General features: G+C 33.8%; 4 protein-coding genes, 1 long non-coding RNA gene and 1 other non-coding gene across 8 annotated transcripts; 4 read left to right on the top strand and 2 right to left on the bottom strand.

Moving 5' to 3' along the window:
* The first annotated feature begins 410 nt into the window (after nt 1–410).
* LOC108463092 (protein trichome birefringence-like 12) lies at nt 411–3,237 on the top strand. The gene is made up of 4 exons (XM_017763039.2): nt 411–955; nt 1,755–1,892; nt 2,022–2,271; nt 2,499–3,237. Exons 1-4 carry the CDS (start codon nt 411–413, stop codon nt 2,778–2,780), a joined length of 1,215 nt encoding a protein of 404 aa, XP_017618528.1. The 3' UTR covers nt 2,781–3,237.
* A 981-nt stretch (nt 3,238–4,218) lies between these two features.
* On the bottom strand, nt 4,219–4,292 carry TRNAI-UAU (transfer RNA isoleucine (anticodon UAU)). Its single transcript has one exon. It is a non-coding gene; the product is annotated as a tRNA-Ile (tRNA).
* Nucleotides 4,293–4,372: 80 nt separating this feature from the next.
* On the top strand, nt 4,373–10,564 carry LOC108461102 (probable sphingolipid transporter spinster homolog 2). Of its 2 annotated transcripts, none has more exons than XM_017760803.2 (16): nt 4,373–4,631; nt 5,370–5,501; nt 5,934–6,035; nt 6,426–6,530; nt 6,642–6,717; nt 7,447–7,521; nt 7,682–7,784; nt 7,866–7,931; nt 8,399–8,462; nt 8,634–8,731; nt 8,855–8,931; nt 9,120–9,233; nt 9,345–9,464; nt 9,762–9,890; nt 10,106–10,184; nt 10,280–10,564. In XM_017760803.2, exons 1-16 carry the CDS (start codon nt 4,573–4,575, stop codon nt 10,408–10,410), a joined length of 1,530 nt encoding a protein of 509 aa, XP_017616292.1. In that variant the 5' UTR covers nt 4,373–4,572; the 3' UTR covers nt 10,411–10,564. The 2 variants fall into 2 exon arrangements, with proteins under 2 accessions (XP_017616292.1, XP_017616299.1); XM_017760810.2 differs by having other exon boundaries at nt 8,405–8,462.
* Nucleotides 10,296–12,854, bottom strand: LOC108461116 (soluble inorganic pyrophosphatase 6, chloroplastic-like). 2 transcript variants are annotated; one of them, XR_001867704.2, is made up of 6 exons: nt 12,520–12,854; nt 12,267–12,427; nt 11,648–11,748; nt 11,355–11,536; nt 11,009–11,120; nt 10,296–10,917 (listed from the first exon to the last, which is right to left on the bottom strand). XR_001867704.2 is itself a non-coding variant. In XM_017760822.2 (6 exons), exons 1-6 carry the CDS (start codon nt 12,742–12,744, stop codon nt 10,825–10,827), a joined length of 861 nt encoding a protein of 286 aa, XP_017616311.1. In that variant the 5' UTR covers nt 12,745–12,854; the 3' UTR covers nt 10,296–10,824. The 2 variants fall into 2 exon arrangements, 1 of the variants encoding a protein (XP_017616311.1); XM_017760822.2 differs by having other exon boundaries at nt 11,009–11,107.
* A 2,273-nt stretch (nt 12,855–15,127) lies between these two features.
* Nucleotides 15,128–17,498, top strand: LOC128289368 (uncharacterized). Its single transcript, XR_008279001.1, has 3 exons — nt 15,128–15,278; nt 16,197–16,238; nt 17,254–17,498. It is a non-coding gene; the product is annotated as an uncharacterized LOC128289368 (long non-coding RNA).
* A 2,255-nt stretch (nt 17,499–19,753) lies between these two features.
* On the top strand, nt 19,754–26,213 carry LOC108461149 (probable protein S-acyltransferase 23). Its single transcript, XM_017760875.2, has 13 exons — nt 19,754–20,184; nt 20,278–20,418; nt 20,644–20,756; nt 21,726–21,805; nt 22,035–22,198; nt 22,725–22,863; nt 22,946–23,045; nt 23,436–23,493; nt 24,252–24,329; nt 24,431–24,529; nt 24,973–25,051; nt 25,155–25,303; nt 25,467–26,213. The coding sequence occupies exons 1-13, from the start codon at nt 19,936–19,938 to the stop codon at nt 25,650–25,652; spliced, it is 1,635 nt and encodes a 544-aa protein (XP_017616364.1). The 5' UTR covers nt 19,754–19,935; the 3' UTR covers nt 25,653–26,213.
* The last annotated feature ends 366 nt before the right edge of the window (nt 26,214–26,579 follow it).

Genomic DNA, 26,579 nt, shown 5'->3' on the forward strand with positions numbered 1-26,579 from the left:
GGAGGAGAGAGTTGTTTGGATTTTTCTTCGTAAATTTGTGGCGTTTAAAGTTATTTTTATGAAAAAAACTGAACTATAGAAGAGAAGGGGAAGAAGATCTTTTGATTGATGTAGGAAGTGCAAATAGAGAATGCCATACAACAACGATTTAATAGCCGAATGACTTAAATGGAAACTTTTGAATAGTTTAATGACAATTCTACAACTTTTTAAAGTTGAGTGACCAAAATGTAAATTTACTAATAATTCAGTGGCCTTGATTCAATTTAGCCTAAAATGTATAGACTCAATGGTTGTAGATCCAAAAGGACAATACAACCTCTAAGGCACAAACAGGACAGATGAACAGAATTGAAGAACATTACTTGGATTGCAAAGTGGAAAAATCTATTGTATGTTGATTCTTCAAAATGCCTACAAAGCTCTATTCTTCAATCTTCCCATCTATCTTCTTTCTTTCCCTCATTTTCCTCTTCCTTTACTCCACTTTCCTCCCTCTTTATACCAATAATGACTCCTCTTCATTGCCCACTAACAAGTTCCTTCCTTCATCCTCTCCTCCTTGTAACCTTTTCAAGGGCCATTGGGTTTTAGACTCCACCAAAGGCAAGCCTTTCTACGATGGCACTTGCCCCTTTCATCGAAACGCCTGGAATTGTCTTAAGAACAAGAGGGACAACATGGGGATAATCAATTCCTGGAAATGGGTACCCAAAGATTGCAAATTGGAGAGGGTTGATCCCTGGAGGTTCTTGGGTTTGATGAGGAATAGGAATATTGGGTTTGTTGGGGATTCTTTGAATGAGAACTTTTTGGTGTCTTTTTTGTGCATTCTTAGAGTGGCTGATGAAGGTGCTAAAAAGTGGAAGAAAAAGGGTGCTTGGAGAGGAGCTTATTTTCCCAAGTATAATGTCACGGTTGCCTATCATAGGGCTGTCTTGCTTGCCAAATACAAGTATTTTTTTTTAATCTTTTTTACTTTCATTGATAGTATTTCATTTTATAAATTTATGTCTTATTTGTTATCTTGTTGTGCTTGAAATTACACAAAATTAGATAAGAAAAAGGAAGTTGCTTAAACTATGTTAAGCAATGAGAAGGCCATATTTGTATCAATCTATTAGGGGAAACTGGTAAATGCAGGCACTTTCTCTAGGGTCTTCACTAATGTTGTGAATTGTGATCATGAATTTTTTTCTAAATCTTTATATTGTTTGGTTTTAATTTGCTCTTGTTAACAGAAAAAACTATCAATGATCTTATTTCTGGTCTTTTGAACTAGTGTTTCTTGGAATTATGTTTTCCCATCCTGATGATGTTATACACTTGTACTATTGTAGACCATCCTAATGATGTTACATTTTTTGAGTTCTCTGGAAGTCTTTTGAAATACCAGTTTGCATTGTAGTTGCTATGAGTGTGATGAGTTTTCGGTTGGGATAGCTCAGTCCTGAGTTAAAATTTTAATAGCAAGAGATGTAGCATGACCTTGGAACTGAAGAGATCTGAATTGGAATGTTGTGTCAGAGTTGATATTGCAGTTCTTATCGGACGACTGACCTCTTTGAAATGGTGTTTTGATCAGTAGACTGGCTTCTGACTTGCATGTTTGCAACTTTTGCTTTTCGGTGCTATGACTTGTAACTATTTGCTTGTTTATTAGCATCAGTGATTGTAGGTAATACACAATCTTATGTTATTTCATTGGTCTGTCTTAGTTTTATGTTTCACATGCTTGTGCTTTAATGAAAAAGGTGGAATCCGAAACAATCTGTGGTTTCTGATGAAGATGAACTAAAAGGAATATACCGAGTGGATGTAGATATTCTGGCAGATGAATGGAGCAGCATTGCTGACTTTTATCATGTTCTTGTTTTTAACACTGGGCATTGGTAATCTTCTTTTCTTTTTGCTAAATTATAAATAACACACTTTCCTTCATATATACATGCATGGCAATTATCTTGGGCCATTTCTCTTTGAGAACATTTTGGGATAATGTTTTATTTGATTTTGGTTAGGTGGGGCTATGATAAATTCCCAAAAGAGACACCTCTTGTCTTTTATCGGCATGGACGACCAATAAGTCCCCCATTGGGATTATTGAATGGCTTTAAAGTTGTTCTTGAAATTATGGTTCACCACATTCAAAAGGAGGTTCCTAAGAACACTCTCAAGTTCTGGCGGTTGCAATCACCAAGACATTTTTATGGTGGCGATTGGAATCAAAATGGTAGTTGCTTGTTTGACAGACCCCTTGAAGAAGACCAGGTATCGGTCGATATTTTTTATCCGTTCTTCAATTGCAACTTTAAGTTTGGTCTTGTTTAATACTCCATTTAGTTTAGTCGCATAATGTTGCCAATTCAATCCTAATTTAGTTTGGTTTGGAAAAGAATCTACCGTCAGTCTAAAGAAACATCTTTTTGAATTTTAAAACTATTTTTGGAATGTGTATTGGTGTATCTACATTGGGTTTGATACTAAACCCTAGACAGCTTGATTTGTGGTTTGATCCCAGCAACAATGGAGTGAATAAGGAAGCAAGGACACTTAATCATCTAATCAAAGAGGCAGTGCAAGGCACAGATATTCAGTTACTTGATCTGACTCATTTGAGTGAGTTTAGAGCAGATGCCCATCCGGCAATTTGGTTAGGAAAGAAGGATGCTGTGTCGATTTGGGGCCAGGACTGCATGCATTGGTGCCTACCTGGTCTTCCCGATACATGGGTTGATATACTGGTGCAACTAATCCATAATAGCTTCGAGACAGGATGACGAAATGTGAAGAGAATCTTACCAAATTGTTTAAATATTCACCTTGGATAATTTCCAAACAACTTCCACTGCGTGCATTGGATACAACGTTATGTGAGAACGTGAATGCCGGATACAGGTAAATGCCTGATTAATGAGAGTTCGCTGTTTGTAAATTGAACCCTGAAGCCTGTAGCATATCCTTTTATGGGTGTTTTTGAATTTTTTTTCTTTTGTTTGGGTTTTGCGGTTGAGGTTTGTGTCTCAGTGACATGTTAGATGTTAATTAAGCTTGAGAGTGCAGGCGAAGATGGCCGGAAGGTGAGCTGAGAAATTCATCTACAGTCTATAGGTTTAACATTCAAATATGTAGAAGGAATACCCTTCTTTTTTTTACTCATTCATTTGATTCTGTTTATGCCTTCAACGTTTCTGAAGTTTGAAAATGAAATGTTAGTAGTGCAGCTAATTGTTGTAAGCTGAGTCTGTTCCATTAAGTGCTATTACTCATTCAAAAATTATCCTCTCAAAAGCAGAAACAGAAGTTATCAAATTTGAAGAGAAGTTCAAAACGATTTTCAGTGACAATCTACACACACCTACCATACAATGGCCCTATGGGAAAAGCACAGCTAAGCAAAAATATAGAGTAAGAAAGGTCTTATGAGAAGAGCACAGCAAAGGAAAAAAAAAAAAAAGTACAGCAAAGTGAAAAAAAGCAAAACAAAATTAAAAAAAGCACTGCCAATAAAAAAAGTTGAAAAATATTAAAATGGGAAAAATGAAAAATGAAAAAAGAAGCACAGCAAAGAAACATTTTAATTTAAAATTTCATATTAAAAAGGTGAAAAAGCGGGGAAATTAAAAATATTGCAAAAGGGGAAAAATTAAAAATAATGGAAAAAGGGAAAATTAAAAATAATGAAAAAAGGGGGGAAATTTTAAAATGGTTAAAAAATGAAAAAGCACAGCAAAGGAAAAAAAAGGGTAAAAATTAAAAATAGTGAAAAAATTAAAAAATGTGAAAAAAAGGAAGAGAGGGAAAAATAAAAACAGTTAAAAAAATTAAAAGAGGTAAAAAAGTAAAAAAAAAACGTGAAAAAGAAGAAAAAAAATTGAAATTGATGATTGGTGAAAATAAGGAAGGTGAAAAAAAAGAACAAAAATAAGGGAGGTCAAAAAGAAAAGAAAAATAGGAATATGGTGAAAAAGGAAAAATAAAAATAGTGAAAAGAAGAAAAATTATTAAAATAGAAAGTAAAAAAGAATGAAATATGGTAAAGAAAGAAAAAAAAAATACTGAAAAGAAGAAAATAAAAAATGAAGAAAATACTGAAGATGAAAATGTATAAATTAAAAATGGTGAAAAATAAAAGAATAGTGAAAAGAAGGAAAGAAATTGAAACTAGTGATGGGGAAAAAGGGAAGAAAATTAAAGAAGGTGAAAAAAGAAAATAAATGGTCCCGGCGGGGCTCGAACCCGCGACCTTCGGCTCATAAGACCAACGCTCTAACCAACTGAGCTACGGGACCTGCTTGTTAGAGGATTCTTTTTATTATTTAAAATTATTTTTACTCCTAGCGTTTTTATTTAAACTTGGGCACTCGTTTCACCGTTTCTTTTCGTTTTCTTTTAGTAACTACCCTTCAAAGCAAGTCAAAGCTGATGAAAATCACTTTGAAACCAACCCAAAAGTCTATGAATATCAACGTTGATACGGACAACCTCCATTATTAAGTTACTGAAACAAGAAGAAGAGCCGGATAATCACAAGCTTCTTCTACAGAGCCAAAGGCTTCGCCATAGACAGACATGGCTAGCAGTTTAGTGCCATTATCAGCTCCACACCCTTCTTGGTTCACCCCCAAAAGGTATATTCTCTCTCTCTCTCTCTCTTTTAATTTCTCTTGTTTTCACACCCAAAGGTATTTTCCTTCTTGTCATTCATTCGGGATGTTTAAGATTTTCACTTTTTTTTAGAAGAACTTTATGCAAATATGGAGTTTTATGACTAGGAAAGGATGTTCCCTTTTTTGGTTGTCATAGAGACATACTACTGGATTGTAGAACTCAGTGACAGAGGACTAAGTTTTGAGGGCATAGTAAAATAACAGGAGTTTAATGAAAATTTTTTTAATAAAAAATTGGGAGTTTAATTAAATTTTTTGTGAGAACAATAAGAATTTTCAAAAAAACTTAAAGACAGCTTAATTAAAATTTTTAAAAAAATTAAAAGGTATAATGAGAATTTTCAAAAATTTGAGGGGTTCTAACTAAAATTTTCTACAAACTTTAAGGGAGAAATAAAATTTTCTAAAAGTTTCAAGAAAAAAATTTTAACTTTCCAAAATTAGGGGGAAGCCCCCATAAGGATTCGCGCCCCTGGTAGAACTCTAATATGCTATGCAGGTAAGAGTGAGCACACAAGTTGAGTGGCATATTGAGCTTCTGTTTAAATTCAATAGTTGTATATCATGACTGTGGGTTATGGATCAAATTTATTAATGCCAATGTTAGGATTGATTAACGAAGTTTGCAGATTTTGCAAATGGTGCATGAAAATTATTGTGGTGCTTTGGACATTATGGGTTTTTTTCTTCTTTTGGCAGGCTGCTAGTCATCTTTTGTGTTATAAACATGTTAAATTATGTGGATCGAGGAACAATAGCTAGCAATGGTGTCAATGGGAGTCTGGGAACTTGCACATCCAGTGGTACATGCACTTCTGGTAGTGGAATACAGTAAGACTTGGAGACCCTAATTCCAATTTTTCTTTTTATTGATTCATTTGGTGGTTGATATCTCATTAATTTGTTTAATTTCCCCCCAGATTGGGAGACATTGGAGCCTCTTGAGAGATTAGTTTGTCACAAACAAAAATTAAGGAATTCATATTGTCTGATTTTGTTCTTTTTCTTTTTTAGCATTAGACTACAAGACTGAATTAGTTTTGGATCAATGTATGTATTTATTGTCAGAAAAGACTTACAATACCATCTCATATATGTCTGATAGTTTATTATCCATTCTCTGATGCTCTACCTTGACATAAGAACCATTTTTCACTTGAGAACTTGTACCTCTATGCACTTGATTGAGATGTAAATACCATGCCAGTTTCTCTTTGAGATCTTTAAACTCTTCGGCTTATCCGGGTTCATTGTTCTGTATAGGGGTGAATTCAATTTGAACAATTTTGAAGATGGAGTTCTGTCATCTGCATTTATGGTTGGACTTCTTGTGGCTTCTCCCATATTTGCATCGTTAGCCAAGAGGTAAGGAGCTTCAGTAGTCCAGAAACTCATTGAATATATATATACACACACTCACATAAGCTGTATAAATATGGGCCACATATTTTTAAGTTTCAATCATTTGGTTTAGCTATACTTTTCTTGTTTATCTTCTAATAGAAGCATCATTACTGTATTTCAAATAATCTTGCATGCATGTGTCAGATAAATGTTGCTTCCAGGGTATGTTCAATTGTTATGTGTTAATATTTGTTGTAGTCTGATATGGTCTGATCAGGATGAATATGGTGTTTGAAGACCACAGTTTTCCATATAAGTTACTTGAGATTATAACAAGAAAAGTTTCAGGTTTTATGAATTAGGTCTAAATTGTTTTGTTTGAGTCCTTATGTATTTTTAAAAATTTTGCAGTGTCAATCCATTTAGACTTATTGGAGTTGGCTTGTCTGTATGGACTTTGGCTACAGCTGGTTGTGGCTTTTCATTCAATTTCTGGTCCATCACAATTTGCCGCATGTAAGTGGATTTCTTACTTCTCCTTTTCTTCATTTATTGTTTACTCTGTGATTACGTTAGCACTGAGATAATAAGTAATAGGATCGTTGTGCTAATCTTAGTTCTTTCTAGGCTAGTTGGTGTTGGTGAAGCTTCATTTATCAGTCTTGCAGCTCCTTTCATTGATGACAATGCCCCTATTGCTCAGGTTTCTTTATTTATATACTCTCTAATAACTGTGGGGATGTTAGGTCTGTGAGTACTTAATTTAATGCCTGATCTACTATGGTTTCTCGTATGAAATATAGAGACAAATAGGGGACATACCTGCCCGCTCTCTACCGGTATTGATATGGGTATTTGCATTTGTTTTGTCTATTTTAGTTTCATCTAAACTTCTTGTGAAGTTTCATATTAAAGTAAGTTTAATACCTCTTGCAGTTGTTTAATATTTTCTTCTCTTTTGGACTACCGCACTTGCAATGTTGATTAATGATTACTGATCTATGACAGGACCCTTATTAAGTGAATCCTAAAGTTGATGTATGTATGTTAAGGTAGACTTACTTATTGATTTGAATTAAGATCATGTGGCCAAAAGGGACATTTAGTTTATCCCAAATGTTGAGGAATTCAGGCCTTTCCGAAAATTGTCATGATCGGAAAGGGTGCAAGAAGGATTTTCAGCTTTTGATGTTGAAAAAAGACAAGTTAATTGTTTTGGTATGATCCATTATGAAATTTTAGTAGCCTTAAAGAGCTCAATCTTATTGTTTAATTATGCATGTCCTTCACATTCATCTTGCTATTAACTATCAAGTTTGGGAATTTTATGCAAATGCAATTTGTGTCTATACTTAATATTTCATCTTTTTCCAGAAAGTTTCTTGTTGGTAACATCCCCTTGAATCTTATCCTTCTCCTTCCTTTGTTTCAGAAAACAGCATGGCTGGCAATATTTTACATGTGTATACCTACTGGATATGCACTTGGCTATGTTTATGGTGGCTTAGTAAGTTTAGTTTACTAGCTCTTTTATAGTTATTGCCTTCTTTTCTCTTATTTGAAGCAATCTCCTTATCCTCTGCCTAGTTTAGAACAAAGAGAACTGTACTCTTCCCTTAAGTTATATTTGAGATGATGAACGAAAACCAAACTTCCTTTTGAAACAGGTTGGCACTTATTTGAATTGGCGTTTTGCATTCTGGGTGGAAGCCATTTTGATGCTTCCATTTGCTGTTCTGGGTTTTGTTATGAAACCTTTGAATTTGAAAGGTGTGCACTTCGGATCCCTACCGACTAGGATTCTTCCTGCAAACCCTTTTCCAGATAGTTTCTAACGTTTCTGTGATACAGGTTTTGCTCCTGCTGAATCTAAACAAGCACTGGTCTCCGAAGAAATGGCTGTACAGGAAGTCCAAGGTGCTGCATAATTTACATTCCTGTTGCACTTCCCTCTTGAAACTGTATTTTATTGACCATATAAGAACATATCATGATTTATAATAAATAAATCACCTTAAAATGTTTTACTTTCAAAATCTAATATGAACCAACCATCTATTAAATTTTGGTGCTTTTGTCAAGATCTGCTTAGGAGGTAATGTTTCCCCTTCCACCAGCTTTGACCCTTGAAGTATATAAAATCTGTTTGAAGCATTGATGCTCGGTTAACCCTCATGTGTTTGCATGCTACGATCAATATAATTTGATGAGTTACTTGCCATTTCTACTTTTAGTCACAATTTCTTGTCAAGTGTGCATTCCAGGTTTCAACAGAAGTTAATCATTAAATGAACCTCATTTCATGATCTGCCCCCCAAACTGGGTTTCTTATGTGTAAGATCTCTTATTGTATGTACTTAACATTTTTATTATTCCTGGTGAAGATACAGAGGCTCTAAATCATAGTGCAAAACCCACGAAGGAAAAATTCAGCCATATGTTTTCCAAGTGAGAGGCATTTTTTTTTATGCTACTTATTCTATTGCAGAAACTTCTTATTACATAATAGTAACTCGACAAACATACAAGCTTCGGTCGGGTTATTATCTATGTTTCATTGTATCTTTTACTGCACGCATTACTACTACTACTACATCTTCAAAACCTTTATCTGGACAGGATGAAATGCACATGCATTGATTTGAATCAGTTTTCAAGATTCATCAAAGACATAAAAGCACTCTTGGTTGACAAGGTTTATGTCGTCAATGTTTTAGGTATGTCCAGATCACTTTAAGTTCTGCTATTGTATCCCTGAAACATATCATGCAGAATTACGTACTCTTCAAAGAACTTCATTTTTTGGGATATAAACTAACTTGAAAGCAGCCATTTTTCAGGTTATTGTGCATACAACTTTGTTTTAGGTGCTTATTCTTATTGGGGACCTAAGGCTGGTTACAAAATTTATAATATGGTAAGCTTTTAGAGCTAATGTGACCGTCTCTCTTCTTCACAAATTAACGTCTAAGATATCCATTATTGTTTAAAATTTGTCATCTCGGACAAATCTATAAATTCTGAATGGGACCAAGATTCATACAAAAGTAAATGAACAAAATAACCTGGTGATATGATAAAATTCAAGTTAGGGTCTTCTTGCAGAGTGATGCAGACCTGATATTTGGAGGAATAACCATTGTCTGTGGAATATTGGGCACACTAGCAGGAGGCTATGTTCTGGATTTGATGAAATCCACAATCCCCAATGCTTTCAAAGTAGGTACTTATGCATATACAGTAGTAAATTATACATTTTCACCTTGTTGCCGTTCTCTTGATTGCTCTGCATCACCATAATCCCTGTACTTTTTTCTTCTTTTTTTGCAGCTTCTCTCTGTAACAACATTTTTGGGGGCAATCTTTTGTTTCACTGCCTTTTGTTTTCAGAACATGTATGCTTTCTTAGCTTTTTTCTCAGTTGGTGAACTACTGGTCTTCGCCATTCAGGTAACCTCCTTCCCAATGCAAAATTGAGGTTAGATCATAGGGTGACAGAGCTTAGATCGTGTACTTAACTGTCTGTTTTAGTTTTGCCATCTTTAGTACTAGTTAACCAAGGTTTTGAGATATATGGGAATTAAATGGTGAGTTCCATTTGTAAACTAAACTTAGAAATCTTGTTTGCAGTGATGTTGAAAAGTTTTGCCACTTGTGTAGTTATGTCATTACTATAAAAATGACATGTTATGAAGCTAGAACTGAAGACTTACTTGATACGAAGTTCCTAAACTCCTCCTTTTTCAGGGTCCTGTAAATTACATATGTCTCCACTGTGTTAACCCGAGTTTGAGGCCATTATCTATGGCTATCTCTACTGTTTCGATTCACATATTTGGTGATGTGCCTTCTTCGCCACTTGTGGGGGTCCTCCAGGTTTGTCTTTCAACAATTTCTTGGGTACAATGTTAGATACGGATACTTGAGCAAAAATGAAGAGTCCAATTGACATGGATTAACATTTGTTTCTAAATTGTTTGAAAGTGAAAAAGTTAAAATCGAAAGATCTGGCATATTTAATCAGCGTTGACAAAAAAATTGGTTTCTCTATTTTATATACAGATAACTTTGTTCTGACATGGTTTTTGCAGGACGCTATGAACAATTGGAGAGAAACTTCTCTTATTCTAACATCAATTTTGTTTCCAGCAGCTGGAATATGGTTTATAGGTATTCTGACATGTCATGTCGGTCATTTAAAGCATTAATTCATAGGGTAAGAAAATTCCATGGTTGAATAATTACAACATATGTTGCAATGGCAGGAATATTTCTGCATAGTGTGGATAGATTCAATGAAGATAGTGAAGGACAAGTTACTGAAGTTGATAGATCAAATGCAACACCTTTGCTTGAACCCAGAGTTACAGAAACAAGTGACTCTTCTGCTAGTTGATCATCATCCATGAGTTGTATAGGTTTACAAGAGACAATAGCATTTTATAAATGCAATTTGTAATAACTACATTTTATTCGTTCAAAACCGCTACATTGTCCATCATTGTTCTAGACAACATGGAACTGAATGTTGCTTATGTAGGTTACGAAAACCCCTTTTTCATTTGGGTTTGTCGGTTCTAACCTCTAACCATCAGGTCGAAGCCTAGTGCTTGGAACTTATCCACAACAGAACAACCATATGAATGTAAAATGCTGTCCTGGTTAAAAAAGGTATTCTAACTTGTTCAAATAATAAGCAGAAAGAAATGCATCGGTAACAGTATTATATGATTACCAAGACCTGCTTGAAAAAGGGGAAGAAAGTTCAGTTCATTGTTTGAAGCATTAGCTCCAATGCTCCTAGTAGTAGTTATACAAGTGAAAGGTCTCCGGCAGGAATCGATCTTTTGACAAGTTTAGCCCAAGACTCATTAGTCTCTTTAATGACCTTAAGAGCATATTCCTGCCATTATACATCATAACGTAAGGGAGCAGAAACCGGAAGGAGGTGAGAGGCACTCGAGTAGGGAAAATGAAACAAAACGAATACACACCTTGCTTGCTGCCTTGTTGCCAAGACCAAAATTGTTAGCTGGTTTTCCATCAGGGATCTTGTAATCTCTAAACCAATTCCTGATTGCGGTCAGTGTCCCCTGAAAAGATCATCTTATGGATACCCAAAATTATTTGGGAAATGTAAGAAAGATGACTGTGCTTAGACTAGTTTAAATAATTCGATTTCATAACAGGTTACACTGACATCTTCAACGCTGGTAGCCATTGTAAAATAAGCTAGCAAAATCAGATCCTGGCTTCACTATTCTTGTTGTTGGCATGATCCATTATGAACTTAAGAGTTTAAAATTATAACAAAACCCAACAAATTATGGAGAACAATACCGGGAAATGCTTCTCAACATCATTGACATCATCCACAAGAGAAGCCCTTGGATCATCTAATGAGATGGCAACTATTTTCCAGTCAAGTTCCCCTTCATCAATCATGGCTAAAGCAGCCAAAGGCTTAACCTTCAGAATTTCACCAATCTTTCCCCGGCTATCACCAATCTCAACAACGTCAACTACGGATTCGATGAAACAAAAACATCAAGATTTCACAAGCAACTTTTCACAACAAAACAGAAGAAAATGCTGTTACAAGTTTCAAATATTGAAACATGGATTAGAATTACCAGGGTCATTATCACCAAATGCTCCTTCAACTTCAGAGTTTGCAAAAGATGGGTCTTCCCATGTCTGTGGAAGCAATCCATAATTCCAGTTTATATTATAGCTGAGGACAATTAATGGAATTACTAAAAATTGAAGTATCTAAGAAACTCAATAGACAATGAAAACTTACAATCTATAGCAAGAAGCTGAAACCAAGTAGATTCTAATAACAAAAATCCTACATAAATGTGCTTACTCTTTGTAACTTCATATTTACTAAGTAGATGGTCCTCTCCCATGTCATACGAATCGAGTATCACCCGAAGATTTTGAAATGTGCTTTAATACAACTGTGATCTTACATATCCTAAGTTCACTTGCTGCTACTAGAAGCTAACTCAACTAACCACTCTGATGTTTAGCAGACAAGTAACAAAGTTATTTTCAGTAAATTACGGTGAGATAAGAACTTGGGTCATCTAAATCAAGACAAGTTTCAAATTCAATGGCTATAATATGGCATTGCCCAATTTTTATTTTTATTTTTCCAAAAATCACGGTCAAATGCAAAATCTAATTGCATCATTGTTGGAAAAGTTTAAGCATCCAAGAAAAAATCAGTGCTGAAAATAATCTTACGGGTAATATCGAAGCTTGCCCTTCTTTGTGTCCTGCTTAATGGGTGTGTATAACTCAACAGTAGCAACCTCCATTTTTGCACTTGATTCTTTGGGTATCTCAACAATGAAGTTAAAAACACCATTTCCCAAATGCAATGGAACATCATGCCAAGGAGAAATCTAAGCCACCACCCAATCTCAATTACCGTTAAAAACATATATTACTAGATTTTGGAACCCAAAAGAAAAAAAAAACGAAGTGAAAAAAATACCTTCTTGCCCGAAGCATCTTCGAAGAAGACTCTGTAGTTTAGAGTTTCGGGCTGACCTTCTCGCTTGATCCGCACCTGGGAATTATAAATGGCATTGCAAGAAAATAATCTTTTGGACAATAGTCTGCCATTGTTGAAGCTAAGAGCCTTGCTGCCGCGTTTCAAAGAGAAGGGTGTTTTGAGGAGCATGCAAGAAGAAGCGGCGGCTATGGTTGTCGGTGCCATGTTTGATTTATGTATTGTGATGGACCCTCAATCAGTGAACCGGAATGTTTGGGAGTTGGTAGTTTTCATACATGGATGATTACCAGTCTGAGTTGATGCAATAAAAATTTGTTCTTAATCTATAAATAGTAATTAGTCAGCTATATTTGAGATAATATTGAATAGTGTCAGTTTAAAAAAATATAAATGTAATAATTGTATTTATTATTAAAAGATAATGAAAAACATTATTCATATGGTAAAACTGTTTTGAATTATTAATTAATTTATTCTATTTTGCTAATCTATTTCGTATTCATTTGTTATATATATATTTGGGTTGAAGTATTACAAAAGATTAATGAAGTCCATCTAAATTTCTTTTTAGTTTTGTTTTACTATGCCGCGGTCTTAATTTTGGTTTGGTTATCGCTTGGCTTTTTCCTCTCTTATGAATCATTTTTTCTTTTTTTTTTTTTCCTTTTTATTTATTATACATATTTTTTTTCTTTTCAATTTACAGATCTATTTTGTGAGTATCTTTATTGTCTTCATAAGTTGTGATGAATAGATGACGGGGTCTGTCATTCACTAAAACTCTACCGACCGTCATTAGTTTTTCTTAGAAATTGGGTGGATCTTCATCAACTTCTTAATCTGTTCCGAGAGTATTTTAGAATAATAAATGATTTTACATGTCGATTTGGATCTGTGTTGTCTTAAGTTTTATATATTTTTATTTATTTTTCCATTATTTAATAAGTTTTGAGTTTTAGAAGTTTTTGTCTGCTCTTGTATCATATTTTTTAGTCTTGTTTATGAATGTAATCTTAGTTTTACAAGTGATTTTAAGGATGATTTTGTTATCGTCCTCTCTAGTTTGGTGAATGCTCGATTCTTTTGTCAATTTTTACTCGCCATTTTTGACCATCTGGAGCTAATTTCCTTACGGTATTAAGTGCTTACAATCACTTCAAATATATCGTACTTGAGTTGTGACAAAGCCAAGTGTCAACATATCATAATGTTCTAATGATGCTGAGGCTAAAGCATTTGTTGTGTTGATGGAGATTGTCCTTCATCATTTACGACGAGTATTTGCTATTTTTTTCTCTGAATTATATGGTTCTATTAATTAAATGAATTAATGAATTTAACTTTTAAATTTTTTTTAAGTTTTTAAATTAATAGATTGAATGTTAAATGCTAAATACTATTTTGTTAACGTTGTCGTTAACAGGTTGAATCAACTCTCCTTATGCTTATAATTCGCCTCAACACTCATTATTAATTTGGTAGGGTCACATCATAAAAAATAAATATTTAAATATTTATAAGAATAACTCAACTTCAAAAACAATTATGGGAATGACTTGAAATGAACAATATCTAGCGGTGTCGACACCCAACTCAATCACCCCCAATCATTAGCTGTTGATTGCATGAGGGTTTAAAAAAAAAAATTGGTGCCGACACGACAATGGTGGGCACATGTATTGTATTTTTTCACGTGTATTTTGTAAAAATATAGATATTCCCTAATCTAAAAAAGAATAATTTTTTTATTATGTGTTGGCATCCATATGGTTGGCACTGCAAAAAATATATATATAATTTTTTTTTTTTTTGTGTTAGTATTGTAGCGGTCGGCACCCATATCAGGTAAAATACTTTTGAATTTAGTTTACTTGTTATAATACCTAGTAGACAAAGAAAACTATAAAAAGATGATGAAAAATTATTCAACAGTGAAGGAAACAAGAGAAGAAGAAGATGAAAAAAAATGGAGAGTTGGACATTTAAGGTTTCAATAGAGAAAAAAAATTGTATATGGAATTGCATTAATAAATTTAGTTAATGGTTTTTTTTATGGTTTTAAGGGAAGAAAAAGTTTAATGCAATTTTATAGTTCCAATAGGAAAATGTAACGCTCCAATTTTTGGGAATCCTGTGAATGTTGGCATAGGTTTAATTATGTTAGTGGTCCTCTAGAAAGCCTAAGCTTAAGATAGAACCCGACAATTTTAGTTAATTTTTGTTCCATAAGAAAAAAAGGGGTGAAATTATGAAATAGGACCTACGTGAAAATGTTTGAAAATGCTATAGGCTAAATTGAAATGGCCAAATAAATAGGAGTGCAAAATAGGAGGATTTGCATGACAAACCTCCCATTTTACATGAAGTGGCTAACCATCATGTTGTTGTAGACAAAATGTACACTTGATATCCATAATTTATGGTACAAATTGATACAAATTGATAATAGGTTAGGTAAATGTTTCATGATAATAGGTTAGGTAAATGTTCCATGATAATAGGTTAGGTAAATGTTCCATGATAATGGGTTAGGTAAATGTTTCATGATAAGAATATCATGTCTTTTGTATTAAAGAATTAAATGGATGAAATATGAAGTTTTATTAAAAGAAAAAGGGGTGAAAAGAACAAAGAACAAAGTTTTGTCCATCTTTGTTCATCATAGCTGAAAGTTAGAGAAGAGAAAGGAGGGGAGAAAGCTCTTGAGTATTCGGTCATTAGGAGGAGGAAAATTGAAGGTAAGTTCTTGGTACCTTGCTTCTATTTTGAGGTTCATGAGTTCTTCTTGATTCTACCTTAACTCTTGAAGTATATTTTGATTTTTAGTTGTGTTGTGAGCATTTAGTCATGAATTAAAATGAAGGAAATGGTTGTTGTTTCATGTTCTTTTGATGAAAAATGGAAGATAGGTGAAGTTGAGCCAAACAAATGAATATGCATGTGCCTTAGATGCTAAAGGGAAAAATCGGCTAACATGTTGTGCTTTAAAATGATGAAATGGAGATTATGCTTAAGTAAAATCATAGATATGTGATGATTGATTGGTGATATACATGTTTAAATAACATGCATGCAAGATAGGTGTATGAAAGAGTGATTTGGTAATAAATCTGCTTGGGACAGCAGCAATAATGTGACTTTGGAAAATCACCATAAATTGTGGGAGATGAATTAGAAGCTTAATAAATTATGAAATTAAAGCTTGTTGAGTCTAGTTTTAAATGAAATAAACGAGAACATATTTTGAATTCTGTACAATGAGAAATTTGATTCGTAATGAAGAGTGGTCAGATTAGTCAAATAGTGAAACATGCGAAACTTTGAGAAAAATCTGGTATTGATTGGCCAAACCAAAAATTCTGAAAATTTTATGGATAGAAGATATATGAGTCTATTTTCAAGGAAAATTAACGGAACTTGATTTGGAGTTTCGTAGCTCAAGTTATAAATGATTTAGTGACTGTTGCTCAAGAAGACAGCTTGCAGTGAAATTATGATTATGTGGTAAACATTGACAAAAATTTGTTAATGAGTTGCTTATTGATTTCTTATAAGCTTACTATGATATGTAAGTGTGGTTGACTGAATATTGTAAGGGGTTAATACGTAGTTCGTATTTGAATAGTTAGATTAACGTGTTAGTAATCCAATTGTAGGCAGTTCGTGTGTGGATCTCGTCAGCATATCGTCGGAAACAGGTGTGTAACTAACACCCTCTTTCTTAGTCTAGATCGGCAAAAGTCGAAAAGCCGAAATGCCGAAAACCGGTATTTTGTAGATTTGCGAGTGTGTGAATGCTCGTGAGGTAAATCGATTAATGTTTTTGGTAAGCTGCAAAATTTGGACTGCAAAGTGCATGATTTACGTGCCTCGATATTTTTGGGCTTAATGGGCCAAAATTGGAATGATGGGCCAATCGGCCCAATTCAGTAAGAACCCTCGATGCGTGATTCGTTAGTACGTGAAAAGTAGGAAAATGCATGAAAACCCTAAAATAGATAAATTACTGAAATACCTTTAAAAGTGGAAAGTTTACGTTTTACCCTAGGAGATTAATTACAAAATACCCCTAGGGTTAAATTGACTTAAATGCATGTTTGATGTTGTTATTTATTGCATGCCATGTTGTTATTATCGATGCATGGGATTGGGATATTGACGGAGGAAGTACTAAAAGTGGCTTGTCCACGTCTTGGAGGCTTTGCCTCAATTCTTCGTTAATCGAAAGCGAAGAATGCTCAACTGTGGAGTGTTAAATGGGTGGGTTGAGCTATCCCCACATGGAGTGTATGGTGATGCGGGTGGAGTGTAGTGGTTGGTGGGTTGAGTAGTCTCCCAAATGGGCTTGCATATGTTTACTTGATGTTGCATGTATTTTGAAATGGGCCTATGGGCCATACTATTATCTGAATAAGGGTTAAGGCCCGTTATTGTAATCTGAAAAGGGCTCGGCCTAGTACTCTTCATTACCCAAATGGGCTTGTATATGTTTACTGATGTTGCATGTATTTTGAAATGGGCCTATGGACCATACTGTTATCTGAATAAGGGGCTAAGGCCCAGTTTATTGTGATCTGAAAAGGGCTCTGGCCTAGTACTACTGTTACCTGAATGGGCTTAGGCCAATGGGCTTGAGCTGACTTGGACTTTGAATGGGTTTTCCTTACACACTGAGTTTCCCCAAACTCACCCATTTTATTTTCATCCACGCAGGAAATCCCCAACCATAGTGGGCTTGGAGCTGTGAGGGAATTCGGAGTGGCCACCCATTCTGAAAGTTTGATTTTCTTTTGTGAACTGGACATCATTTTATTTACGTTTGAAGTTTTTGGGCTTTTAAATGTAATAAGGCCGCTTAATTATTTTTTGATGGTTTTAATATGTATTACTAAGATAGGTATTACTTATTTTAACTGTTGAAATTGGATAGCTTTAGGGCGCGTTTTCAAAAACAACAATTGATTTCAAAATAACACGACAACAAGTAAAGCTTCCGCAATGAAAGTATTTTTCAAAATTAATCATTTTTTTCTAAAAATGACATAATCAAATCGATTTCCTAGAAATATCCATGACGTTAAGGTGTGGCAATGGCGGTATGCATGTCTAAGATTGGATCCGAAGGGAGCTTGGTACTTAAGCAGTCCGATGGACTCACCACCTCTTTCCGGTTTCCTACCGGTGCACGACTTCCATTCACTTTAACCTATAATGAAATTAATCTTTTGAACATCAAGTACGATTTTACGGACTTAGAATGGAAAATTTTTTAACGTTTTGATGTGGCATGCGGATCCAGCCATAACTTCCGGGCTGGGTTTAGGGTGCTACAGAAAAAGAGTTGTGGAAAGAAGTTTCTCCTCTCCATTATCCCCTTTTTTAAGTGCATTAATTAATTTTTAATTATCATATATAATTTCTTTCTCTTAAAAAATTAATTAATAATTTTAAAAGAATATTATTTAAATTTTTAAATTCAATAAAAATTGTATTTAGAAAAATTTTAAATCATACCATTTAAAAATAATAAAGCAGTTATATTATATATGATTAAAAGAGATAATCAAATTATTAACCATAATTCCTATTTATGTTTCATATTAATGAATGATAATGATATAGATTGATGCAAAATTTCAATTCATGTGCATTGAAATTTTGATTGTTGATTCTTGATGACAATCAATATGAATTGAAAATTTGCATCAATCTATATCATTATCATTCATTAATATGGAAATTAACAAAAAGAAAGAAAGAAGTTGAAATTGGTTATTATTTGGTTGACTTTCTATTAGGGAGAAGTGAATTTTGTTTTCTTTTATTTTTATGATAGTAAAATATAATTTTATCATTTTAATAGCCTTTATAATTTTTAAAAGATTAAATTAATTTTTTATCATTTTGGGGCCAAAGTGTAAATTCATTACTAATTTAAAATTTTAAGAGACCTAAATGGACAATTTTTTATTTTAGGGGGGAGCGAGGCTCTTGCCAGCCCTCCTAGATTCGCCACTGCTCTGTACATGGGAAAATGACCCCAAACAAAACTCAATCAACTCATCACAAAAAATATGCGTAAAGTTTTATTTTTTTAAATAAAATTCTAATAAATATATTTATTATATAATTAAAAGAATTATCGCATTGATAAATAATACTAAAATCCTATCACATGTGTATGCATGTGGAAATCGTTATTTAGAATACAAATACATATTTAAAAATAAAGTATAATAAATAATAAAATGTATAGTTTAGAACTAATTAATATTAATATATGAAAATGTATGATATTAAAATAAAAAAATCAAATTAAATTGTAAGTAAAACAAAATTTAAATACATAAACATATCAAATTAAAAATACTAAATACATACATCAATCTTAAGTTGGTGTCGAGTTAATTTATGACACAAAATTAGCAACATTATTAATATTAAATCTCATCACGAACGTATGCGCGTGGATGCCACAAATTTAGAATACAAATATGTGTTTAAACATATGGTTTAAAATTAATTAAAATAAAAATGAAGTTTTGGTTGACCGATAGATTTAAGATTTTACTAATTAAATTGACACGGGTTTAAATCTCACTTATGCATATTCTTATTGGTTTTTTGTTAAAATAAAAATATTAAAATACTTTCAAATAATATAACTTATATTAATTATAGAATAATATCTCTATAATTTTTCTTAATCAATCGGTGTTCAACTTGTAGAGAAAGGATTTTATAAAATTGTAATTCCACGTCATCCTTATCCCTTTCAAATGGGAGAATGACAAATAATATTTTTCCTCCTGACTTTTAGTGTTTTTAGTTTGATTTGAATTTTTTTAGGAGGAAAAAGCTGAAAATCAAGAGAAAAATCTGATTTGTCGTTTTTCTATTGGAAATGGATAAGGATGTCGTGGAATCGCAGTTTTATACAATCCTTTCTCTTAACTTGTAATACCAATTTACTAATTGAATTTTAGCTCGATTAGCATAGGTATTATAGCGAATATAGAAGGGCGTAGATTTGAATGTGTTGATATACATTTTGAAAATAGTTCTAGATAATTCTACACATCTGTCAAAAATTAAGTTTAAAAAATAATTTGTTAAGACATAATTAATGATTCAATAAAGGAGGAAAGATAGTTTGTTTCGTTAGTAACTAATGATTATTTTAACCATGATCTCATTAAATACATTTGTAAAAAAGAAAAGATTCATTAAATACCTAAAAGGAAAAAAAAAACCCGAAAGAAAAAGGAAGCAGAAACAGGTCATCATCATCGAACATGGCAACTACCAGCTGGATTAATAAACCCTAAATCCCTAATTTTTTTTCCCGAAAACTCTAAATATTTTTGGATTAAAATCCATTCAGTTTTGTCGAACATGGCTTCTTCAGAGATCGAGGTGGTACCATCAGAATCAGAACCGAAAACAACCCAACAACAAAACTCTACTCAACAAATTGCTATTATCGACGTCTTCTCAGCCTCTGCCTATGGAGATTTTGACAAACTGAGAAAATTCGTAGAAGAAGATGGTGCCCCACTTGCAACACCTGACGGTAACAGCTATTACGCCCTTCAGTGGGCTGCTCTTAACAACTTCTCAGATATTGCTCAGTACATTATCGATGTAAATGCAATTTTTTTTTTTAAACTTTATGGCAGGTTTTATTTATTTTTCTTGAGACTTAAATAACTTATTTTTTTTAAAATATAAATAAAGCATGGTGGAAATGTAAATGCAACTGACAATAACCAGCAGACAGCTCTGCATTGGGCTGCAGTTAAGGGTTCGATTGCTGTGGCAGATGTGCTCTTGCAAAATGGAGCTCGGGTGGAAGCAGCTGATCTCAATGGTTATCGTGTAATTATTTTTGCTTTTATCTTTCGCTATCTGCTGATTCTTTGTTTTCCATAACTATTAACGGGAATCTAAAAGCCTATACCTCTCCGGATCAAGTATCTCCAATAAAATACTGCACTAGGGGTTTGATATTATGCTTAAATTAATCTATTTTCATCGCCATGCATGCAATAGTAATTACTTTTATTGCAGTGCATCTCAGAACCATTTTTTCTTCTAATGCAGGCAGTTCATATTGCTGCTCAATATGGGCAAACAGCCTTCTTAAATCATATTGTTGCAAAATATCACGCTGAATATGATGCACCTGATAACTGTGGAAGGTCGCCACTTCATTGGTATGTTTATTTATTGGTTTAGAGCTTGAGATCATTCAAGTCTAACATAGGCAAATAATTACATTTTTGGACGGAGCCAAATAAGTAGTATTATTCATTCAATATAGTTTGTAGTATGTTTTTATTTTTGGCTCTACTCTGTGCTTTATGCTTTTATGAATGGAAAACAATTATGGTTGGCTGTGGATGAACCACAATCACTTTTTGAATGGGGCTTTTCAGTACTAAGAGGGTGTAGCAATTTGGTGTCATGTTTGTAAGAGGAGGTTTTCCCCTACTATACAAACACGCTAGTGCTAAAAGGGTATCGCAATATGGTGCAATATCGGCAGTGGCCTATATTTGGTTGTTGTAGCATACTGGGGAGAATGAAAGCTTTCACATGTGGTTCTGGTTACATTGTCAATGTTAGTCACATTCCCAAGCAGGATGAGACCTGCATTGCCAGTCCCTAGCTCCAACCTCTTTTACCCAAGGAGAGGCAATACCATTGCCTAGGTTGAGGTTCATTGTGGTGTTATTTTTTGAGGTCCTCTCACATGAACCGTTCAATTTGGTGGTCTTGTTATACATCATTAGATCCGAAAGTTATATGGGTTAAATGAAACTTGTAATGGTCAAGTTCTTACATCATGTTCTATATCTTTTACTCATTCTATCTCTTTACTTTTTTTATTTAATTTTTATATTTTATTTTGTTTTTTTCCTTCACAACCTTCAAATAACTGCAACTGTTGCAAATCAATCATCCAGTTACCTATCTAGAGGCCAATAACAAGGCCATCAAATACGTTAAGAGTACCTTATAGGGCTGACCATAAAGGACCTCACTCTAGGCGTAACTTTTGTTTTGAATGTCAGTGGCTTTTGATGTTTGGTACTTATGTTTTCTTGCAGTAGCTCTTTTCTTCGAAAAGTGTAGTGAATGCTTGTTAACTATAATTTTCATTCATATGATTTGTTAAACAGGGCTGCATTCAAGGGATTTTCAGATACAATTAGACTGCTTCTATTTCGAGATGCGTTTCAAGGGAAACAAGACATAGAAGGTACTGTGCGATAATTAATTTTTGCACTGTCTCAAATGCAAGTTTTGTAGTTGTGTGATGAATCCGTATGGAACCATCTTTATGATTTAAATTTTTAACGGTGGTGAGAATCTTCTATTTTGTAACTGAACCTGTGATAATTACAATTTATTTAGTGTGCTAAGCTGGAAATTATTGCTTTGATTTTACTACGAAGTTTTTAATGATTTTGTATATTCGTTGCTGCCAGGTTGCACTCCATTGCACTGGGCTGCACTGAGAGGAAATGTAGAGGCATGCATGGTTCTCGTGCATGCAGGCACAAAGCAGGAATTATTGGTAAAAGATAAAGCTGGAAACACCCCTCTTAAGCTTGCATCTGATAAAGGTCATCGGCAGATTGCCCGTCTCCTTGTACGTACTGTTAGTTGTGTTTTTTACATTTTTATTTTGAAGACTGTAGTTTCTGAATGTGGTTTCTATAAGGAAATGAGCATTTGGACTTGCCAGTAGTATTGTGTCTGGATTCTCATTAGTTATGATTTTTGCGGACCCATTAATATTAGGTGCTGCCTTTCTGGGGTGTGTTTGTGCCAGATGTAGTGGAGTTTGAGTCTTGATAGTTTGGCTTCAAATATGAAGAATGTGAATAGAATATGTACAATAGATAATTTTGCCGTATAAAACATCACGACAGCCGATAAAATGTGAATATGAAAATATAGAATGGTATTATTAGTTCCATGGTTTAATGTTTTTCATGCTCTACAGTTGATGTCTGACTAGAGAGGAGTTCACAAGATGGTTTACACTGTTGATATCTGTATCAAATTCTCAAACCATTCCAAGTGATATCCCCTGTTGTTACATTCTTTTAATTTTTTTAAAAAAATCTTGTAGATTTTGTGGCTGTTTAATATTTTGTTATTTTGATTTTCAGTCTAAAGCAGAAAGAGCCAATAGCAAACGGTTGTTCGACAAAATTCATGGTGGGAAGATGGGGGAAGTTGGTTATGCTCCCATATTATTTTGTGTTATCATTGTTCTAATTATCCTCTTCATCAACTCAGTTCTTGCTAGTGAGTACATTATTATACTTTCATCCATCAACATGTTTGTTTTTGCCATTGATCATGAATAATCCCTTTAAGTTGCATGTAGCTCCAACTCTTCCTAAGGTAACTGCCATTGTTGGACTTTGGGGATGGATTGGTGTTTCTCTTGGTATTGGGTCGTTGATAATGTTCTACAGGTGCTGTAGGTAATAATTTATGCTCTGACTTTTATGTTCATTGAGTTGATTTCACATGTTTTAATTTTTCTGATTTTCTACTTGATATAGTAGTCTTTTTGGAGCTTGGTGCATGAAATATTATTATATAGATGTTTGGTCTCTTTCAATTATATGTTCATAATGCACATTGCATTGTTTGATAGAAGTCTAGATGTGGCTTTGCTTGGCAAGGGCTTTTTTGACAAATTGGAACATTTGACAAATTTGGAACTGTAAATTAAACTACTAGGTAAAAAAAAATTTATTCATAATTTGTGACCTGTAAATGAAACCATTGTCTGATTTAAACAAATTTTGACTCTTGGCCAAATTCTTTTTTATGCTTTCTTCTTGATTTTCTTTCACGATTCACTGCAGCAAAGATCCAGGTTATATAAAAAAATCTAGAAGATCAGATGGCTATGAAGATACAGAGGTATGAGAGTGTTTGTGTAATTAGTTATTAACTTAATCCTCCAACAGTAGCTAGGTATTAATAAAAGGAGTACTGTGGAGAAGGCTGTATCTGGTAGGCACAAATAACTGCAACTTTTTAAGTGAGCTGGGTCCTGGTGCATATAGTAGCATTGTTTTTCTATAAAGTTTTTACAGTTAGCAGTTCCACATGCCATGATTGTTTCTAGCATTCACGGTGAAGGGGGAAGTAGACTGTCCATTGTGGTGTCATTGGAATTATTTGTACCCATTTAGAAGGGGGAAGTAGGGACTAAAAGTTCTCTAGCATAGCCATTTCTATGCCGTAAATAAAGAGCTTGAGGGTGGACTGTATAAAAGGTCTAGCTTTCGGAGATGCAGAAATTTTTTGTGTGGGGCATGAGTTGGGTTAAGGGGAGTGGGCTCTTAGGTAGACTTAAGAGTTTGGTTGGTTAATTGTCTGGACTTGAAGGGGAACTAGAAGGATGGTGTTCATATCATCTGCATTAAAGCATGTCATCTAGTTGATTCTTAGACTCCTGAAATGATTTTTCGGCTGTATTTTTATTCCTTCACATTTCAGACTTAGGAAAAAAATTTTCTAGCTCGATCAACTGACCATAGGATTGTGGCCTGTAAAGGAACAAACTTCCCTTTTCAGAACTCAGTGCAGAATTAAAAAAAGAAAAAGACTTTAAGCTCTTTACTTTTGCTATTATTTTTTATTAATTGAGCCATTTTTATATTCTCAATTGGTAGGATCCCTTGCTGAATATTGAGCTGAACAACGCATCTGTATGGACAGGAAACTGGGATCAGCTTTGCCCTACCTGCAAGGTTTCCGGATGAACCTTTTCTTGTTATCATCTATTGCTTTTCTGCATGGATATTCCTCATCTTGCAATGCTGTTTTGACCCAATTTTCTCTGTTCTGTCAGATAATAAGACCTGTACGTTCTAAGCACTGTCCTATCTGTAAGCACTGTATTGAACAGTTTGACCATCATTGCCCATGGATATCTAACTGCGTAGGAAAGGTAAAGAAATCAGTGTTGAGCTAAATGTGGAAGATAATGATATAATGAATCACTCTTTTTTTTACATTATTGGAGTGTAAAGATCATATACCTTTTATTGACTCTTAAATATTTAGTAGTTGTTTTCAATTTGAAAGATGTTATTTTTAGTATCAATAAGAGTATTTATATAAGGATGATATTGATGTCACTTTGGAGCATCTATGACACAATCTGTGGCCCAGCTTTCACATAAGTGCTACAATCCATTCCATCTTTAGCATCTTTGTTTAATTTGTTTGGAACATACTATTCCCCCAAAAAAAAAACCCTCCCTCTTTTATTTTAGTTTATCTCATACTGAATGATTTAAACAAGATGTTCTTGGTGAAACTGATACTGCAATCTGACTGTTTTTGTTAATTTATTTTTCCTTATCTGCTTTACTTACCGTGCACTTGCAGAGAAACAAATGGGATTTCTTTGTTTTCATATGTATGGGAACCTTGACTTCATTCATTGGTGCTTTTGTTGCAGTTCAAAGTATGTGAATTAAGACAAATAAGCCTCTAGTCTTTGTCACCTTTTGTGATTGAGATCGAATTAGTTTTTATTCAACTTATTTAATATATTTCTGTGTCATTAGGGATATGGACAGCAATACCTGTATTGTCTGCTGGTAAAACATGGATTCATCTTGTGATTGATCATCATCCTGGTATTGTTGCATTTCTCCTTCTGGATGCTCTTGTTTTGATTTCTGCTACAACTTTGACCATAATTCAGGCAACCCAGGTAAATGAAGAGTCCATTTTCCTTTATCTGGACTATTTAAAGATTTTTTAGGCTGGTTAAGGAATGTAGAAATGGCAAAATTGATTTTGATTAAAGACTGGAAGCAAATAGGTCCCCTTTCTATTTAAGATGATTTGACTATAGCCTTTATTTTCTAATTCAGATAGCTCGGAATATCACCACTAACGAAGTATCAAACGCCATTCGCTATCGGTATCTCCATGGCCCTGAAGGACGGTTTCGGAATCCATATAACCATGGTTGCCGAAAGAATTGTACAGATTTCTTCACTCGTGGTTACACAGATGATGAGATTGCTTGGCCTCCATTAGAGAGTGTTGCCAGTTAGAGCAACTAGGGTTAGCTTGTTGTGTTGTTTGTTAAGTAGATATACACATCCCAGACCCGACTCATGTTAATATACAAACCCGTTGCACATTATAAGCAGAAGAAAAGGGTAAAAAGATACAAATAGTTAAAATTCTTTCGTAGAGAAATGAGCCTCTTCTATTTGCTTCCTGGTTAAAGAGGGAGAAAACAGAAGCCTGTTCGATCTATACATCGTGTGCTTAATCTTGTAGTCATCACAGGAAATAGTCAGTCTTTGAAAGTGGTTATACAAAAAAGTGATAGGGAAATGAAGAAGTGAGGATGCATTTTCAGAAATCAAGGTATTTCCATTGTTGGGAAACTACACTTTGCCTCAATTCTCATGTATGCAAGTAAAGTTTCTTAAAAGCTGCGTTTTATACTTTAACTGTTTTTGCTCATGTTTGGAGCTTTGAAGGATTTTTTCCAATGGAAGAAATTGTTACATTAGTCCATTTGTCTTCTACTATATTGTACTCTTCATATATAATTTACTCAATTTTAATTGGGATGGAATGAGAGTTGCATGTTATTTGTTTTATTTACTTTTTTAAAGAAATTGCTAGCAGTGCCATGAAATATATTTTTGTTGTTAATACCAGAAAATGTATTGAAGCATCGCATGAAAATTTAAACACACGTGATATGAAGACACATAATATATCAATGTTTATATAGCACAAACTATAAGTATAGCAAAAGTATAAATATTTGACAGAAAAATAATACGAGCGACACTAGAATGGTTGCCCTATACCTGGTCTTTGATATAAATAGTACTCTATGTATATATATATTGGCGGCGCGTTATGCATGTTCTGTCTTTTAAAAGTATTTGGTTGGATTTTTATAATAGTTATTTTATTTAATTTTTTTAAAATTATGTCATATAAAATTTAACAGTTTT

Source organism: Gossypium arboreum, chromosome 2, assembly GCF_025698485.1.
Source record: "Gossypium arboreum isolate Shixiya-1 chromosome 2, ASM2569848v2, whole genome shotgun sequence".
NCBI classification, from domain to species: Eukaryota; Viridiplantae; Streptophyta; class Magnoliopsida; order Malvales; family Malvaceae; genus Gossypium; species Gossypium arboreum.

Bases quoted from the DNA above. Each gene is read 5' to 3' on its own strand.
- LOC108461102 (XM_017760803.2), top strand. From the start codon at position 4,573: ATGGCTAGCAGTTTAGTGCCATTATCAGCTCCACACCCTTCTTGGTTC. The intron at 9,465-9,761 runs GTAACCTCCTTC...CTCCTTTTTCAG, and splicing joins TACTGGTCTTCGCCATTCAG to GGTCCTGTAAATTACATATG. The intron at 9,891-10,105 runs GTTTGTCTTTCA...TGGTTTTTGCAG, and splicing joins CACTTGTGGGGGTCCTCCAG to GACGCTATGAACAATTGGAG.
- LOC108461149 (XM_017760875.2), top strand. From the start codon at position 19,936: ATGGCTTCTTCAGAGATCGAGGTGGTACCATCAGAATCAGAACCGAAA. The intron at 20,757-21,725 runs GTATGTTTATTT...TTTGTTAAACAG, and splicing joins GGAAGGTCGCCACTTCATTG to GGCTGCATTCAAGGGATTTT. The intron at 23,494-24,251 runs GTATGAGAGTGT...CTCAATTGGTAG, and splicing joins ATGGCTATGAAGATACAGAG to GATCCCTTGCTGAATATTGA.
- LOC108461116 (XM_017760822.2), bottom strand. From the start codon at position 12,744: ATGGCACCGACAACCATAGCCGCCGCTTCTTCTTGCATGCTCCTCAAA. The intron at 11,537-11,647 runs GTAATTCTAATC...TCGAATCCGTAG, and splicing joins ATTTGGTGATAATGACCCTG to TTGACGTTGTTGAGATTGGT. The intron at 10,918-11,008 runs GTGTGTATTCGT...GTATAATGGCAG, and splicing joins GCAACAAGGCAGCAAGCAAG to GAATATGCTCTTAAGGTCAT.
- LOC108463092 (XM_017763039.2), top strand. From the start codon at position 411: ATGCCTACAAAGCTCTATTCTTCAATCTTCCCATCTATCTTCTTTCTT. The intron at 956-1,754 runs GTATTTTTTTTT...TTAATGAAAAAG, and splicing joins GTCTTGCTTGCCAAATACAA to GTGGAATCCGAAACAATCTG. The intron at 2,272-2,498 runs GTATCGGTCGAT...AACCCTAGACAG, and splicing joins GACCCCTTGAAGAAGACCAG to CTTGATTTGTGGTTTGATCC.